At 44.7% G+C, this 17,769-nt stretch overlaps 1 protein-coding gene across 5 annotated transcripts in view; it reads left to right on the top strand.

The window, feature by feature from the left end:
* The first annotated feature begins 4,592 nt into the window (after positions 1–4,592).
* The window catches only part of DNM1 (dynamin 1), a 72,638-nt gene continuing 59,461 nt past the window's right edge, over positions 4,593–17,769 (top strand). For all 5 annotated transcript variants that reach the window (XM_062591125.1, XM_062591122.1, XM_062591124.1 and 2 more), the window contains exon 1: positions 4,593–4,854. In XM_062591125.1, the coding sequence (XP_062447109.1) occupies positions 4,694–4,854 (161 nt within the window). In that variant the 5' untranslated portion in view covers positions 4,593–4,693. The remainder of the gene's footprint in view (positions 4,855–17,769) is intronic.

The following is a 17,769-nucleotide window of genomic DNA, read 5'->3' as shown; positions in this document are numbered from 1 at the left end:
TGACAGGAGTTCCTACCTTAATATCTTTGAACCTCCCAACCTGGAGAAAAAGATCTATGGAACTTTAAAGTACTTAAAAGCAGTACCCCTCTGCTTTTGGGGCCTATCCATTTAAAGAATAGGGAACATTTGATTTCGTGTTTCACTAGCTCTGCTCTTAAGTGCTGATATTAACTACTGGAGTTCTGCTATTTTCCACGTCTGTTTTATATGTAGGAATGCTATACTCAGATACATGAAAGCAGTAGCACACAGTATTTTAAAGCAAGATGATCTGTGCATTAAGATACTTGCATCCAATCTTTGCTCTGTTGCTTTAGAAGCCTGTTCCCAATATTTCCTGACTGACAGGACAAGCCCACAGCATATAAACTAACATACATCTTTTACACCCTTTATGCCACATGGCCAAACAGCTTCTATCAATGATTTTCAGTCTCACAGGGTAAAATATATTTCTGTCACTATCTTGTATCTTCTCTCTGGATGTAGAAAGCCGAGTGAACTCAGGTTTGCTGCTTTTAAAATATTTAAACACACATCCATGTCCAGATCCCTCTCCTGATGGACTATATTCTGACTTCTGTGGAGTTACACCAAAAAAAAAAAATAAACCTGACCTGGTGTCTTGTACACTAAATTAATTTTTTTTTTAACCTCTTTTTGAGGGATTCTTAGACCAGTTCAGCAGATTTCCTGTTTCACAATAGAAAATAAGAAAGCATTTCACTGTTTTATCATAGAAAGACAAACTACTTATTTGAAAATTGCAAAAATATAGGCTGCTTCTCTTTCAAATAGCTTTTCCAACAAATAGGAATACTAGAGAGGGACCTTTCCTTCTGAGCAATTGACACTACAAAGCATCAATGATGCTAAAGCACAAAACTTGTACTTAAAAATTTATATGACTATGTAAAGCTGCCTACAGAGCTAGAAACAATTTAGGAGGTTAATTTTATTGTTTTTTAACTATTCATTAGCTGTATAATATATTCCATATTGATACATATAGTGACAATCCTATCTCTGATCCTTTTTGGAGTTTATATTCTTAATTCTATTTATAAATATTTCTTACGAAACCGAAGGACCAGGAGCATCCAGTTCATGATCCACTGTGAAATATTCTGAACATTCATAGTTCTTGCTGGGGTCAACGGGAACTGTGGGGCATCTGTACTTCTGAGAAATAGTTTGCAGATGACTAGGAGACTTGTAAGGTAATTATATTCCATGCTTTTTATTCTTTCTTCTCGCAGGACTGGATATATTGTTTTTACGTTGATAGCAATACATGGAAACAGATATAACTATGCTCAGGTGCATTTTTAGGGGATTCATATTAAAGTATGGGCAGAAATATTTACAACACCTTGGAAAAAAAGTCTTTCTCTTAGTTTTTCTTTGCTTACATATCTCAAGGCTTTTAAAGGTAGACACAAATAGATTTTTCCTGTCTGTTCCTGTTTGTAAAGTCTTTTTTATCTCCAGATCTCTCCTATATTTCAGTATCTCCCATGAAGTATGATCACATAACTGTTTTTCTCCTATGGCTGCTACAAGCTGCTAAGTCATAGGAAGGAGGTACTGCAGAATCAGAAGGCCTGTCTGTTGCTAACATCCTTACAAATCACAGTTCTTGCAGGAGAGAAAATGGAAGGCCTTAGGATGGGGATTCTGAGTGCCTGCAGTTCTCATTTTCATCAGTGGGAGGTGTAGGTTTCTAAAGCTTCTTAAAATCAAATCTCTTTGAGGCTTGAGTTCGGGTCTCCCTGCTCTTTAAGGGGTATGATTACAACGGCTGTAGGATTGCTTAGACAGACTCCACAATATTAATGAGTTCTCATGAGGGTAATGCTGCAGTCATACATGTATCCTCATTTACTTATGAGTGCATCTGCGAAAGAGGAGAAGCAGGAACATACTTTGTGCATCTTACAGTGTTAGGCTTATAATGATCTGCAGAGAAAAAATCTGTGCAAAGTTTGACAACATTTCTGCAGAATTTTAACACTCTTCCCCCCCCCCTTTTCTGCCTTTCTTATCTGCTTGGAGAAGTCTGTTAATTCCCTACAGTGTCTGCAGTGCACTTTTGCCCCTTGAGACCTCAGTAGATTAGACCAAACCCCTAAATGATGGGCCATATGTTTCCTGAGATCTAAATAGCACTTTTATAGAAAAATAAAATTGGAGACAGACTACCTCAAAGAATACCTGCAAAAAAGTGTTGCTGCACCCTTTCTGCTGCACTAGATCCCCAACTCTGACAACATGAATCCTGCTTTTTTTTCCGGTTTTGAATGTCAGCTGTTGATGTAGTGTGCTTTCAATGTTATTTCACAAACCTTTCTCGGTACAAAAAGAATGTATTAATTGAATTTTAGCTCTTCCAGAGAATGGTATCATCCTGAATGATAATTTCTGGATTAAAATGGTCTCACTTAGAGCAAAATACCTGCTTAGAATGCTAAAGAGCCAGATGGAAGTGAAATCCAATATTTATAGTTTGATGGTTATATTGTTAGCAAAAATGTTGATAGCCATAATCAAATATGATTGCATTTTATGGGAATATTAAAGGCAGGTGTGGATTCATGGGGGCAGAGGGGCAGGGAAGGGAGGCAAGTCAAAGCCCTTTAGACACTAGCTAGATGGGAAATGCCGCTATGTTATCTGACATCATCACAATGAGATAAGCTGGGCAAATTTCCCCTGCATTAAAATCGGGGCTATGCAGGTTAACTGCAGGTTACAGCAACCACTGGCAAAGGACAACCTTCCTCTTACGGTTTTGGGGGTAAAACTTTAAAGATCCTCATGATCTGAAAATGCCTTGAACGTCAGCTCTGACCAGGGAGGAATATGACACCATTTTTTTTTTAAGTCTGGCATACTCTTGTTATTTTTGCCTTCCTTTGCTAACAAGGGAGAGGTACCAACTTTTGAAAGAAAAGCCATGTCCTTTCTACAGGTTCCTTTGACAAAAGTGAACAGAATAGCTCAGATGCTCATTTGTCCACAGCCTCTCTTGCATTTCTGAAGCTTGTTTCTGCTTGGATCTATTGGGCAATTTGCTGAATGGAAAAAATTAGCATTGACAGCCCCTAAAACAACCCACACGTGTCCTACAGTAATGTTACCCACACAGACGGAGCAGCTTTCACTCCCTCCCTCAGCTTTCTTACCTGAATGCTGGTGACATTTTCAAAGCATTTTCCTTGGGCATCTTCACTGACACAAATGAGGTAAATTCACCCCTCACAGCAGTTGTTCCAATTTCTCTGCATACTCAGGCATTTCTGCATAGATTACATTTGACGGATCTGTGAAATTTTGCTTAGAACCATTATAATTAAAGAGTGGCTGTTTACAATGAAAAATAAAGCTCAAAATCTGTTGCAGTGTTGTTATTCCTTCCCCCACCCACCTCCAGCTGTATCTAAGCTGTGAACAAGAGTCCCGGATAGCTTGGACGAAGAAGTGTTTGAAATGCAGCATACTCTATTCTCTTGAGTCACCACTAGCCATCGGTTTCTTTTCTGAACACACTTGTTTTCACTGGTACACTTTCAAGTCAAATATGGACTCACATTATAAAAAATAACCCTTTAAAAAACCTAAAACCAAAGTTTCCTCTTTAGTGTAGACAAATTAATTTTAAGACGATGGAAGCACGTAAGATGTGCTCATCAAACGTAAATCAATGATAGCAATGGCAGCAACATCTACTGTTCTGCAGCCGTAAACAGGAATCTATGAGTTTTTTATCCATGTCTCAATGAAAATCAAGCAGCAGGAACGCAGAAGCAGTTTTGCAAGCCTCTGGTTTCATTGTGCCAAGTATTGCTCATATTCTGGCCGTTCCACAGGTGCCCCCCGGCACAAAGCCCTCACGTACAGGTATATCGACCAAACCACGCAGGTGTATCGACAAACCGTAGAGGCACAGTGACCAAACTGTACGTTTATAATAACCAAGCTGCACAGTTTTGTCAGATGAATCGTACGGGTGTGACGACCAAACCATTCGGGCGCGTCAGCTCAGGTGTACAGCGGTGGCATCCAAACCATGCAGGTACAGTGGCCGAACTGCACCGGTCTGGCTGCCCGCGGACGCTCTCCAGACCCTACAGGCGTCACGGCTGAACCACGCAGATGCACCGAGCGAGCCGCAGAGGTACAGGGACCGAACCGTGCAGGTGTAAGCACCTAACCCGCACCGGTGCGTCGGCGCGACGGCCAGCTGCGAACCGAGGAGCTACGGTGACCAAACGGCACAGGTACGCGGACCGAACCGTGCCGTACCTCAGCCGAGGCCCCTCTACACAGACACAGCGCCGGCACGGCCGCCCGACCGCGGGCGCGGGGGTGCACGGCCGCGGCGGCCTGGGGCAGCCCCCGTTTCGGGGAGCGCGGGGCGGGCTAAGATGGCGCCGGGCTTCGCTGTGGGGCGCAGAACGCGCGGCGGGGCGCCCCCTCCCCCCGCACTACAACTCCCAGCGTGCTGCGGGGCGCCGGCGCCCGCGGCCCCCCCCTAGCGGCGGCGAGCCGAGCCGAGCCGAGCCGAGCCGGGCGGCAGCGCGGAGCCGAGCGCGGTGCGGGCGGGCAGGTCCCGCCGGAGAGAGCGTGGGGCGCCGCGGCGCGGCTCTGCCCCCTCGGCGGCGCGAGGTGCCGGAGCAGCGCCGCAGCCATGGGGAACCGCGGGATGGAGGATCTCATCCCCCTGGTCAACCGGCTGCAGGATGCCTTCGCCGCCATCGGCCAGAACGCCAACCTGGACCTGCCGCAGATCGCCGTGGTGGGGGGGCAGAGCGCCGGCAAGAGCTCCGTGCTGGAGAATTTCGTGGGGAGGTAAAGTGTCGTGTGTCCCCCACCTCCCGCCATCCCCGGAGCGCGGCGTCCGCGTCCCGCGCAGGGCTGCCGGCTGCGGGGGCAGAGCGGCTGCGTGCGGGGGCAGTGCGGTGCAGGGGCGCAGCCGGCGCTCGCGTGTGCGCGGCCGGTGCGGTGCAGGGACGGAGCCGCTGGCTGCATGTGCAGGGACGGAGCCGCTGGGTGCACGGGGGGCAGTGCGGGGGCAGCGCCGCTGGATGCATGCGCGGGGGCAGCGCCGCTGGGTGCATGGGGGGCAGCGAAGGGGCAGCGCGGCTGGGTGCGTGTGCGTGGGGGGCAGCGCGGCTGGGTGCGTGTGCAGGCGCGGCGCAGCGCAGCCGGCTCCGCGGGCGTTGCGGTGCGCGGAGCAGGTCTCCGCACCGAGCGGGCCGAGCCGCGGTGCCCGGGGGCAGCCCCTGCCCGGCTGTTATATAAGGGAAGGGGGCTGGGGGGGGGGGGCAGAAACGTGGGGGAAATCGCCCCCGAGCCGCGTTTTTGCGCGGTTTGGCGGCGGCCCGGGCTGCCCCGGCGGTGGATGCGGCTGCAGAAAGCCAGGGCTGGTCGTGGTGGGGTTTAAGTTTAATCCCCTCCCAGCCCGGCTCCGCTGTCCTCCATCGCGGGTGCCATGTCAGGAGCCGCAGGGAAGCTGGAGGAAGGACGGGGTTATCTTTCTGCTATCTGCTCCAATCCCCCCATTTTGCGACAGACACGGTTCTGCTGCCTTCCCTTCCGTGACCTTCACATTCATCATCTGCAGCCCGCCCGGCCCGGCTCCCCGCTCCTGGTGCAGACACACAACACCTGGGGAAGGGGGGTTGTTCCCCAGCTTGTGTCTGGCCTCGTTAAATAATTGCAATCCCAGCTACACGGGTTAGTTATCAAGCTCTCCCTTCAGCTATGATCAAGGTGCAGGCTGCGGGTGACTTATCTTAAAACCAGCTCCTGCTGCCATTGCCTGGTCAGATGTTTGTGTGGCTTTTTTTTTCTTTTCTTGCAAGCTATTTGTGACAACCTCTATTGCACGTTGTTTCTCCTCCCACCCTCCCCAAACCCCCACTTTTTCTTTCTGTGGGAGCTGTTTGTTAATAAATGGCTTGCAGAGCTCTTCCACCGTTGAAGGGGCTGCAGTGTTGTGTGAATTGCTTGTTTATCTGCGAGCGTCCCCAAATTCTGGACCTGTGTGTGTCGTAGGCTTGGGCCATGAGTGCAGTGTGCACTAAATGTATTAGGGAAAGGGTACAGTGGTTCTATCTGGTGGAAAAGCATAGCCAGAATTATTTTGTTTTAGTTTTAGCACATAAATATGCATTCAAAGGCTGGAGATCTGCACTAGCTGCCTTCTGACAGTCCATGCAGCACCTTCCAAGGCTCCTGGGGACTGCGCCAGGGGAAGGACCTTCCAGAAATACTGTAATTTTACTGAATGCCAGGTCATAAGCCAGGACCTACTTGTTTGTAAATGTAGAAGAAAATGATTCCTGCCCCTAAAGGGAAAGACTTGCTCTACTATAGCTTGCTAAGAAGAAAGGGAAAACAGGTCCTCAAAAAAATGTAAGCAAAGCTGTGGTTCACCTGTTGGCTCTGCTGTTTTCATGCTTTCTAGCTACTGGCAGTCTAACCTAGTAAATCCTTTTTAGAGGATCTATGCAGGCACTGCTGCAGTGGCGTAATATATAATGTACGGCTGTTGAGCCAGAGAATGGTTCTTCTAAGGACAGCCGGTGAATCGGAGTTTGCTGTCCCCTTCTTTTAGATTGAGCAAACAGGAGGGGATATATCCATCCTTGGTGCATCTCCACTAACAGCAATTGAGAACTGGGGAGTTTACCCACCTGGCGGAGAGCAAACGAAGTAAATTGTCTTCTATCTCTTTCTAATGATCCCTATCCCAAGAGAACTTGTGACCTCACCATGTCCCATCAGCTGTCTCCGAAGCAGCATGTTATAGTGCCATGGCTTTTAGAAAATGAATTTATGAAGGGTCCCTTGAGCAGAAGCAGGGAGGCCTGGGTGAAACAGGCTGTAGAAAAGCATTTAGAGAAATAATTGATGTGAAAATGGAAAGAGGAAAAATGAAAAAGGAAAGACGTCTTTCTTCATTTGATACTCAAGTGCTGATTAGTTTAGAGACTGGTAATATGAGACTTATTGCCACAAAAATGTATGTGTGTATGCTACAAGAACCATGCTGTTAAAATAATGATTGGGTCCTGCTGTGATATATTGCCCTTTTCCTTTTTGTGTAGATCTTAAACTGTGGTAGGAAGCTGTGGAAATCATATCTAGAATAAATGTGGCTCCTCATGGCGTGGATTACTTTTTTGTCTGAACAGGCCTAAGAGAAATTGTGCATAGATTTACTGTGTACAAATATGATTATTGCTGTAGTGTGGACATGACATGTCACTGCTCCGGATTGGTATTGAGATGGTGGAGCAGCTCTTGCTTAGCAGCTGCTCGCTGCACAGTGGATGCAAGTGCTGATGAGTTTTTCTCTGAGCGGATGAAAACTTGTGCAGGAACAAATACAGGTGCTGTTGGTACTGACCTGTCTGTTTGATGGGGGCACTTGAGGGACTGGAGGCCTGGTCCAGGCTGATTTCTCCCCCTCAGTGCATGAGGGACTTCTTTCAAATTGCAGTCAGGGCATGTCCATGCAGCAGAGCGGCACAGTCCTCCCCAGTGCCAGGCCACGCATGAGACTGTGCAGGACTTCAGTCTAGGTTGCCGCTGGCATCCTGCAGTAGCACTAAATCCCACGTATGCTGGAAACCTCAAAGCATGAAGGAGCAGTGCTGAATGCAATCAGTGTTTAGTCTCATGTCTCACCAGATTTCTTTCTCCCTCTGAATGCAATGGCTTATTAGTTGCTGCTAATTACTCTTTCAGTGTTACTTACTCTGCTGTTAACGGATTACCCAACAATGCAGAGCCTGTATTTATAATACCAGATGTCGATGTGGCTGCTATGTGTGCTTTTGCTGCCGGGGACTCAGCATGGTGACTAGGATACCAGCTGACAGTGTTATAATCGTTGAAGATGTGAGAGAAGCCGGGTGGAAGTCAGGCAGGTGACATACCTCTTTGTGGACTGGTTTATGCTGGGCCTCGCAACAGGAAGGAAGGTTAATCTGGTCAGCTGTAGGCATTTCCTGCTGGTGTTGTCATAGGCACATAGGCTAATTCAGGTTGGAAGGGACCTCAGGGGGTCATTTAGCCCATGCTTATGATCTTGCTACATCCCGCCTGCCACCCCTTTCTTTATTTAGAAGGCCTTAGGCTTGGCACCAGTGATAGCAAAATTGCTCTGATTATATATATATATTAAAAAAAGAAAAAAATGTGTTCATCTAACTTGAGAGAGCCCAAAGGACAGATAAGGGGAGATGTACAAGACAAAGTTGTTTCTAAAATCCGTTTATGTTCATACTGCTCTTATTTTGCCATGTGAAAATAAATAGCAAATGCTGGTGCTTCATTTTAAATAAGATTTCAAAGCACTGCTGCACAAATTCTGGATTTGTGGGAGTATTACTGTTAACTGTGCTTTATGAACAGGGAAAACTGAAAGCACTGGACTATGTTCAGATGGCTGCATAAATGCCTGTATGCTGTGTTCTTGTGGACTGATCCAAGGCAGCGTGCTGCTCAGCCCTGTTAGGACAGCTGCATTGCTTGTTGTGGAGAAAACAAGGCACCTCTGACTTCTGCAGAACAGATGGTCTAAGGGGGCTGTTGAGAAGGGAATGACTAAGGCCTGTGAACAGTAGGTGGAGGGACTTGAATGGAGATGAGACCATCTCATTTCTGGTCAAGGAAGCTAGGCTGTCTCAAAGCTATGGAAGCTGAATCTGGAGTTATATTTGGTCTCAGACCTGAGCATTAGCCTCAAAAGCATCCTTCTCTCTTAGAAACTTCTATACCCCAAACCAAACAGGGGTACTTAGCAGTCTGTCTCCAGGGTCTGATGGTACATGCTGAATTAGCTGATGTTCATACATCACCTGATCATCAGGAGGGCTTTGGCTCTGGAGGAGGAAGCATGTGTATTTACCATGCTGTATAAAGGTGTCTGCATCTCTGTATGTAATGTAGCATAGCGCTGAACAGTAAAGCTAAATGATGCGGCTTTTGTAGAGGTGCATTAGATACTTGCATTTGCTTGTTAAATACAGATAGCTGGAACAAGCTAGGTGGGTGTTAGGGCAATGAAATTCCCTCCTCTGATGAAGTTTTATTGGTGTATTTTTTTACTTAAAAAGAAAAACTGTCTCTGGGGGGATTCTCAGCAAATTGCTGAAGGATAATGAGGGCAGGTACAGACCCTAACTCAGCTGTGTGGTGCTAACCTGGCCTCTCCTAGCAGATTGAAATCCCAGCAATGGAAAAAAGTGTTCTTGTAGTATGAGCTAGCATGCATAAAAGAGGAGGAAAAATGCTAAGTACAAGTACCTACTCAGATTGGTAGCTTGTGCTTCTGTAATTGCTTTGACAAAACTCGACAAGGGCAAGGCAGCATGTTAGAACTGTGTCTTTGCCTTGCTGTGTGGCGTACTGAAAATGCAAAGCTAGATCTTGAAGTCATGAGTTTTAGTTTGGCTTCTGGTAAATAAAAACTTTCAGGAACAACTGAATGTCTTCATGTCTCAATCTCCTCCAGCCGTATAAATACTCACACCCCCAACATATGATAAGGGAATACTACTTTGGTAGTGCACACTTTGCTTTCTTGTGGGAAGCTTCTCCAGCAAAATACCTTCAGAAATGTCAACAGTGTCTAGAAGTGAAAAAGCTCATAGGGATGCCTAGGAGATAGTGCAGATACCTGGCATTTTTGGATACTGCATGAGAGCTGTTTTATCAATAATCTTCACTCTTTATATTACTTGGGCTTCTGCCACAGTAGCTTCATGAGCTTACTGACTGCTGCATGAAAGAACTGATGGATTAAATTTAAAAATCATAGCTATGTTGCTTACAGATTGAGTGTCCACTATACTGGGTAATGCTGAGCATCAATGCAGTGCTCTAATGGTAGATTTTAAATTGAGCAAGGAGACACTCATTTGCTCTTGGCCTGCACCACAGAAGGTGTCCTTAAATATAATTATTTTGTTCTGCTTTGAGATACTTTTACATGCCCCAAACGCTTGTGGAGAGACTTATGAGACACTTATCCTAAAAAACTGTATGATAACAGTATTTGGCCAGCTCACAAATATATTTATGTACTGCAGGTTAAAGTAGTAAGCATTTTAGGGGGAAATGACCTATCTAAGCTTACAGAGGATAATGCCAAAGCCAGGAGTAGGACTCTGCCTTCTAGTGAAATACATCATGGTCTAGTAGTAATCCTTCAAATAGCAGTGAGCCTTTAGTCTTCAGTAAAGAACGTATTTCACTTATCAGGTTAATTAGAGAGGAAAGGAAAGAGTGGAATGTGGGAAATGGATAGTGTGTTACAATAGACCACAAGAGAAAATGATTTAACTTAAGAGAAATGTATATAGCTCCCAGTAAACACTTGTGGGAGGAAGAACATTAGGGAGAGATGCATAATTAAATCATAATGTAACATGGATGGCTGTAAGGAGGAAAAAAAATGCATAGATCTCAACCTCTGTGGATGGAGCAGTGTCTGCCCATATGATTTGTTCTCTGACTACTTGTGTGAATGTTATGGGGGAAGGCTCAAATAAATACAAGTTTTTAAAATCTTTTCTGCTTCTTGCAGCAGTTCAGTGTTCTCTGCAGACCTCACTGACTGTATTCTTCAGCTTAACTCCTTAGGGATGATCTCATGCTGTTTTGGGAACTGCCTATTGGCCTTGTACTCACTGGGAAAAGAGACATCCTCACGGCATGTGTCAGAGTGTGTCAAAATTAACACAAGGAAAAGGTGATGCACAGTAACTTTGCGCAGACCTACCAGTCTGTGAAAATTGCATGTTGCCTTATTTCTGGAATTCATCATCTGATAGCTAGCATGCCAGAAGGATACCTTATTTGCTGTTGTGGACTCTTCCTTGTTACCATAATAACCCTCATGCTGAGAATCTTAAAACATTTGAAGCATTAATTAATCCTTACAGTACCCTGAGGTAGTAAGTGGTGTGTGTGTGTGTGTATGTTTTCTTTTAGGGAATAGAAGTCATAGTACTTGAAAACCTTCCCTTATGCTAAAATAGTTATCTGCTCCTGTCATTGGAGTAAAAAAAAAAAAAAAAAAAAAAAAAAAAAAAAAAAAAAAAAAAACCCAAACCACAAAACACTAAATGCTTGTAAGACTGCCCACAGTCAGTTTACACTGACATGAAGATAGGAAAAGGCAGTAGGAAAAGGCAGACTTTTTATTTTATTTTTTTTTAAGGCTACTGACTGTTTTCAAAAGTCTTAGTGTAATAGCTAGCTGGAGATGTCAAACAAGTCCTTGAACCTGACATCTCCAGACGGTCTGAGCAGGCAGAGCTCCGCTAGCCTTAAATAGAAGGTGTGGGAGTCTGTCTGAGGCGCCTCATATCTGAGGCAGCTTCTGAAAATGTTATCCTACGGCAGGAAGCAAACCCCATTCCTGAGCTAGTGAATTACTGAACATCCCTACTTTGTGCTTAACTTGAAGCTGCTGCCTGGCTTTCCAAGTGTGAAGTTAAAAAAAAAATAAATTAAAAAAAATTAAAAATAAAAGCTTCCAAGTGAGACTTTCGTAGCATTTATGATGAACCCTTCTGAGGGGAAACAGAAGAGGTTTGCAATTTAGCATAAGTGAATCAAAGAAAACTTAGTTCTTGCTGTATTCTACCTGCTGGGGTAAAACTTATGGTGGTGCCTTGAGCAATGTGTGTGTTAGACAGAAGCCAAACCCATGTGTGCTCCACCCATGTGAGCCAATACTCAGATTTTTGTTTCATACAGTGCATTTAAGTGGCAAAATCAAGAGCATGATTCAAGAGGGGGTGGGTAGGCAGTTGCCTAAAAGTATGTGGTGTTCTGCCTGAATGCCCAGTGCAAAAAATCGGTTTTGAGGTGTGAAAGGAAATTTACTACCAGAGTGCTCAGTAAACCTCCTTTCTGAAAAAGCGACTTAAAAAAAAGAAGTATCTTTGGGTGTAATACTTCCCTTCTCCGTCTCAAAAGTCTAAGTGTATGAGTCAGAGCCCTGTTCGTTGGGAGGAGAACTAAAACAATCTGTGAAAAATAGAAATTCAGTCATGCATGGTGGGGAAATAGCCCACTGCTAGGGGAGTTTCTCATTGCACTTGAACTTAGTTCTTTCGGATCTCGGACCTGGTTTTGCACTTCCCGACTGAGCGTGGAAGCTCAGGTTAAAGGGAGGCCATCTGTGTGATAACAGGCACATGGGCCTGTGTGGCCTTGAGACCGAGTTGTGTTCTCAGCTCTGAAGCAAAGTTCCCGAGTGACTAATTTCTTTGCACCTTTTTATCCATTTGTAGGAAGGAGAGGGTATCAGCCTTCCTTTTGTAGGTCTGACAAAATATCATGTCATGTAGACTTGTAGCATTAGTTAGCACTTGAAATAACACTGGAAAAGGTTAATTGTGAAGTAAAAAAAAAAATTCTTAACAATAAATTCAAACCCTGCAAAGAGGATGCACTGGTGCTTGCCTGAGTGCTTTGGAAGAACTGCCTTCTCCACTGCCGTGGTTTGATGGGAGCTTCAGCCGTTTGTGCAGTCTCATTCACCCTCTGGTATCAAATGTCACCGGTTGCTTAGGTCTGCTCTGCAAAGAAGTCGGGAATGAAACAGCCCTCTTTGACTGCTGACAGAGACTATATGCTGGCTTTGAGGGCTCAGGGTTCTCTTAGAAATCATTGGGAAACGTGAGACTGCCCTAGATGCATTGGTAGTATTTAATTTTGGGGCATAGTCTTTCACAGGTGCAAAGGAGCTGTGCAGACTGCGGACTCCTTGGAGCTTGTGTTTCAATACCTGTTGCGGTATGGCCTTTACCTCCTTTCCTGTCATCGTTTGTCAGATGAATCAAAACTGGTGGATTATCTGAGTCTCCAGGCAGGAATGATTAGTGCAGGCCCTATGAAGAAGTGAGCCTCGAGCTTTGCCTGGAGTGACTTTAAATGCTCTGGCCAGATTTTAAACACTCTGGTCTGATCAGGCCTGGAGGGGTCAGACTATGCAAGGAGGACTGGAGCTGGAAGCTCCAAAATGCTCTTTATTTACTATCCATGGCACTTCTAAAGCATGCATCATGCTTATTTTTAGGTGATTTGATAAAGTTTAGTATTGGATGTCTTTCTCAGGACTAACTACTATAAATATTGGTGTGGCTATGAAAAGAGGACTGAGACAACTTTTCAGTGTTTACTGAGGGGCAGGCAAGAGTTGGCAGCTGAGAGCACAACTTAGTGTTAAATATTTAATTATTCTGGGACACTTGTTGATACTTTACACTTGTGTCTAGCTTTTTTTTTTTTTTTTTTTTTTTGAGGGGGATTCCTATGAGTGAATGTTGTAACTTATAGTAGTCTAATGTAAAGTCACTCATAATTGTCTTAAGCTCTTCTATATACATGGGAGAATGGAGCAACAAAGTTACTTGCTGATGGTTGTTTCCAGTGTGGCCTTCAGACCTATCACAGTTCCAAAGCTGACTGTAGTAGATGCTGCTTTTTTTTCCTTCAAGACGTGGTTCAGGAAGAACAAGCCCCAAGTCTGAGATCCAGCACTGCCTCCAATTGCTCTTGGCTATGTTAGACGTTCTCAAAGCTCTGGCAGGCCCAACCGTAACCAGCTGGAAGCGGGATGGTGCTTCAGTCCCTTGCAGTTTAGCATGATATGTTCTTGAAAGTGTTGGAAGCAGATGTTATGTGAACTCTTTGAACTCTTCTTGCTGACTGGAAGCAAATTTGCCAGCTTCTGCCACTTTTCTGCAAGTCTTGTGATGTGTGTGGCTTCTCCTGGAGCCCTAGACATAATATCAAACTAGCAAAAGAGCAGTGTAGCTTTTGTAATGAAAACATCCATTTCTAATGTTGATGCCTGTGGTTTTCTAAGTGCTTCGGGAGACAAATGTAAAGAATAGCAAAACTTGTCTCATGAACCTTTCCCTTCCTAAGAAATGGCATGTGTCCCAAAACTATAAGCCCCGCTAAAATGCTTCTACTGCAGTCATGCTGAACAGTAAGTTATACTAAATGAGGTTTGGGATAAACCCAGTTCCTCACTTATGACTGAAACAGGGATTGAACTTGGGTCTCTAGGGCAAAAATACTATTTTAATAATCTATTGCCTCAGCAGAGTCCCCTTTAACACTCCCTTTCCTGTTTCTTAGGGCTTTAGGTTGCGTTGTTGCAGCTGCTCTGAGGGGTGAGGAGTTAATGTTCCCATAACAAGCACGCAGATTGCTGGGCTCTTGTCTTGCTATGCTGGTGCAGACACTTTGTGGCAGTGAAACTGAATCTTGAAATAAGACGGGCCAGGGTAATATATGTGCTGCCTGAGAGAAGACATAGCGGATATTAAGCTGATACTGTTTTGGATTTTGGCTGAAGAGCTAGGCAATATTGCTCAAAAGCTCTGTAAACATTAAGCATAAACTGTAAGTGTATCATGGAGCAGTTTCTCAGAGTAACAAACATTCTCAAAGCATCAACAGGCAGAAGTCTACAGGGATGCAGGGTAGACAGTTCTCAACATCTGCAAGCATTTGTACAGCAGAGCTAATCCACCTGGGAGAGCACTAGGAAAAACTTTTTTGAGGCAGGGGATCAGGGCTGGGGAAGACTGTGCTGAATTTCTAGGCACAAGGAAGATTCATTAGGGCAAGATTTTGAAGTCTTTTTTCAGTTCCCCTTTGCTTTCCCGCCACTCTTGCCTGTGTAAAGACAGTAAATTCTTTAGAATCTGGCTCAGAGCTCTGGCAACAAATCAACAGGCTGCTTCAGCTCGGAGAGCACTTTCTTACCCAGGTAATTATAAACCTCTATGAACAGGGGCTTATAATGAAAATAACTTTGCCACCTGAATGCTCACTGAACAGCTCGCTGAACAACTATCAGCAGGGGAGTATACCTGATGCCCTGTTTAAAACTGGGCTTGTAGAAAATGAAGCTCTATTTTTTTAATTTAATACTAGTATTTAGCTTCACTAACTTGCTTGAGGTATATTCAGAGCAGCTTGCACTATTATGAGTCAAGAGGGGGCCATCTGATTCTAATACACATTAGGTTTTCTCTCTTTCGAGCTGCTGTGATCTCTTGGGTAATCTCTAGCTGTTTCTTAAGCTGATTGTGCTTTTACTTTTAATAGAAGCTCCTCTATGAATAGCTGGGAATTGCCTGGGCATGGTGCTGGCCTTGAGGAGATCTGTCGCAGCGGGGTTATCGCTAGAGGTGAGGAGGGGATTGGTACGTACAGAAGTGTAGAGCAACCTCTAGGGGTTGGTGCATGACGTGTGTCATGCCGCAGAGCTGATGCTGCAGCTCCAGTGCTGAAACTCAGATTACCTCTACTATATCAGTGCGGTTCTCAGAAGAGATCCTAGCAGAATTTCTCTTTCCGTTCAGGCTATGCTACTTTGATCTGGTGTTCCTGTTTCTAAGGATCACTCTGTTTATGCGTGTTCACACGTGATGCATTTGTTATGCCAGGCCTGCAAGTTACCTGGCACTCTAAACTCATATTGGAGAAGGAGGTCCATTCCCTATATGAAATCTTATAGCCTATTTAAAGAAGATTTAGACCAAAAAAAAAAAAAAAAAAAAAAAGTGAGGCACTACCTTAGCACTTACCTTTTGGAATCTGCTATTTGGATAACTTTGATTTCAAACTGGACACCTGGACAGGCAAAACCAAATGCTATTAGAAATCAGTTTATTGGTTTGAAGTGGGAGAATATCAGGGGAAGGGAATCAAATACTTTTCCTGTGGTGAACAGGGAAAGGAATGGAATTCCAGAAGACTGACCTGATTGTCCCGGTCATTACACCACAATTTCCCTATAGATTCAGAGTGCCCATGAACATACAATGTTGGATTTAACCCTCCTCCTGCTTTTTGAATTTTAAAACCCCAAAATGCTATCCATGAATATTTGGACCCCTTTAGAAATCCTGTGCTTGTATATCTGTATAGAAACTTGCTTTTTTTGTCATTTCTTGTGGCCCCTGCCCCAAAGTTAACCAAAGAGGTGAAAATATTCCCTAGGACATGAGAAAGGCTGTCCTACTGGTTGACTGGAAAGGATATACTCTGGCAGAGGCATCTGCTTAGGTAGGGCCAGCCAGAGAGACAGAATGCCTTCTCTCCTGGAGCTATTGATACAACTTGCCCTTCTGTGTAACTTGAAAAGTGTTTGGAGTGTGTTTAAGTACAGTTTAATGCCTCTGACTTTCTCTGAGCTAGAGCTGTTGGAACACAGTCTGTTGGTTTGCTCTTCTTCAAGGGCTTAAGAAGCAGTGTCTCTGCACCATGTTTCCAGCCAGGGTGATCCTAATTATATCTGAAACTGCAGAGGTGCAGTGTATACCAAGGAGCCTGGCGCTGTTCCTGCATACTACTTCTCCAGGCAGAATAGAGATGCACATCAGCATCTTAAATGCCCTCTGCAGGACAGCCATGCGCCTCAAACAGCTTCAGCAGGATCCCTGAGTGTTGCCTGACCTCATTACCCTGCAGAACTCTGTCCTTCCTGCCTGGACTGTTTTATAGGGAATCAGTCTACCTTACTGTCCACAATACATTCCACCTCTTACCTCTGATGCAAGAAAAGTATGTGATAGTACCTCATGACTTGATCTCTGCTGCTTTCCTCATACAGCTTCCCTTTAGGTTCTTATTACTGGGCTCATCAAAGTGATTCTGCCTTTTCCAGTAGACCCTTCCAGTTCTGTGTAACCCCATAAAGGCATTCAGGCTATGGGGAGACAGTATCCTTTCCTAGCACTCGCCGCTGACTGTGAGCAGAAGTGTCATACTGCAGTGATGGAACGTGCCTCAAGCTTTGTTAGTTCCCCTTTTAGGTCTTGCAGCAAATAGGACGACTCCAGAGGTAGAAGAATTTTGATGATAAATCTAAGATACCACTTGCCCATGAGTCTTTGGTATCTTAGAGTCTGTCATTATACTATATTTCCTCTCCAAAAGGAGGGAATGGCAAAAAAGGGGGATAAAACCCCTTCTTTGTCCAGTGTCTTAGAGGTTCTAAGAAGCAAGCTTCCATTTACCAGAGGCTGGAAAATAGTGTTCCAGGAGTTGAGTCTTGATGTAATGAATGCCTTGAATATTAATAATTTCTGCACAACCTAATGATATCCCTTGACACAGGAGAGTCTTCACTGCAGGACAATTTTGAGTCTAGACTCAACTGCAGCCGGACTCCTGAGAGCTAGGACAAATTAGGATACTGATAGTGGGAAATAGCAAGGTCAGCCTGTTGTTCAGCAGTCTTAGCACATGTTAATCCTGGTGTGTTATTGTGGCTGTGCCTTCCCATCAGGTATTCTTCTCTGAACTTTTATTGTACCTCTTGTCCTTTTGTTTTCTCCCCCCTCAAGTTGCAGATGCTGTACAGGTCATGTTTTGCAGGGCTGCAACTGTCTTCTGTTATGATAAAGATTTGTCAGTAGGTTTGTTTGTGCCAAAGCAGAGCAGTGTTACTGCAGAATTATGACAACTCAGTGCAGCTTGAGAAGACAAGCAAAGATGCTGGGTCATGGACTTACCTTTATGGCCCTTAAAAAAGAATAGATTTCTTCACTATTGCCATGAGGATGAGGTTAATTTGATATTCTAGGGTGTTGCTGATGCCTAATATTGTCCTCCTTGAGACTGTTGTCTGGAAGTTGCAGATTCTGAAGATAAAGCCTTGCAAGCTAAGGCACATGATAGAATAAACTATGTACACGGTGGCTTTTGCCA

The sequence above is a fragment of the Rhea pennata genome, chromosome 18 (assembly GCF_028389875.1).
Source record: "Rhea pennata isolate bPtePen1 chromosome 18, bPtePen1.pri, whole genome shotgun sequence".
In the NCBI taxonomy this organism is placed as follows: domain Eukaryota; kingdom Metazoa; phylum Chordata; class Aves; order Rheiformes; family Rheidae; genus Rhea; species Rhea pennata.
The sequence above is the reverse complement of the archived record's forward strand: the minus strand, read 5'-3'. Positions and strand labels throughout refer to the sequence as shown.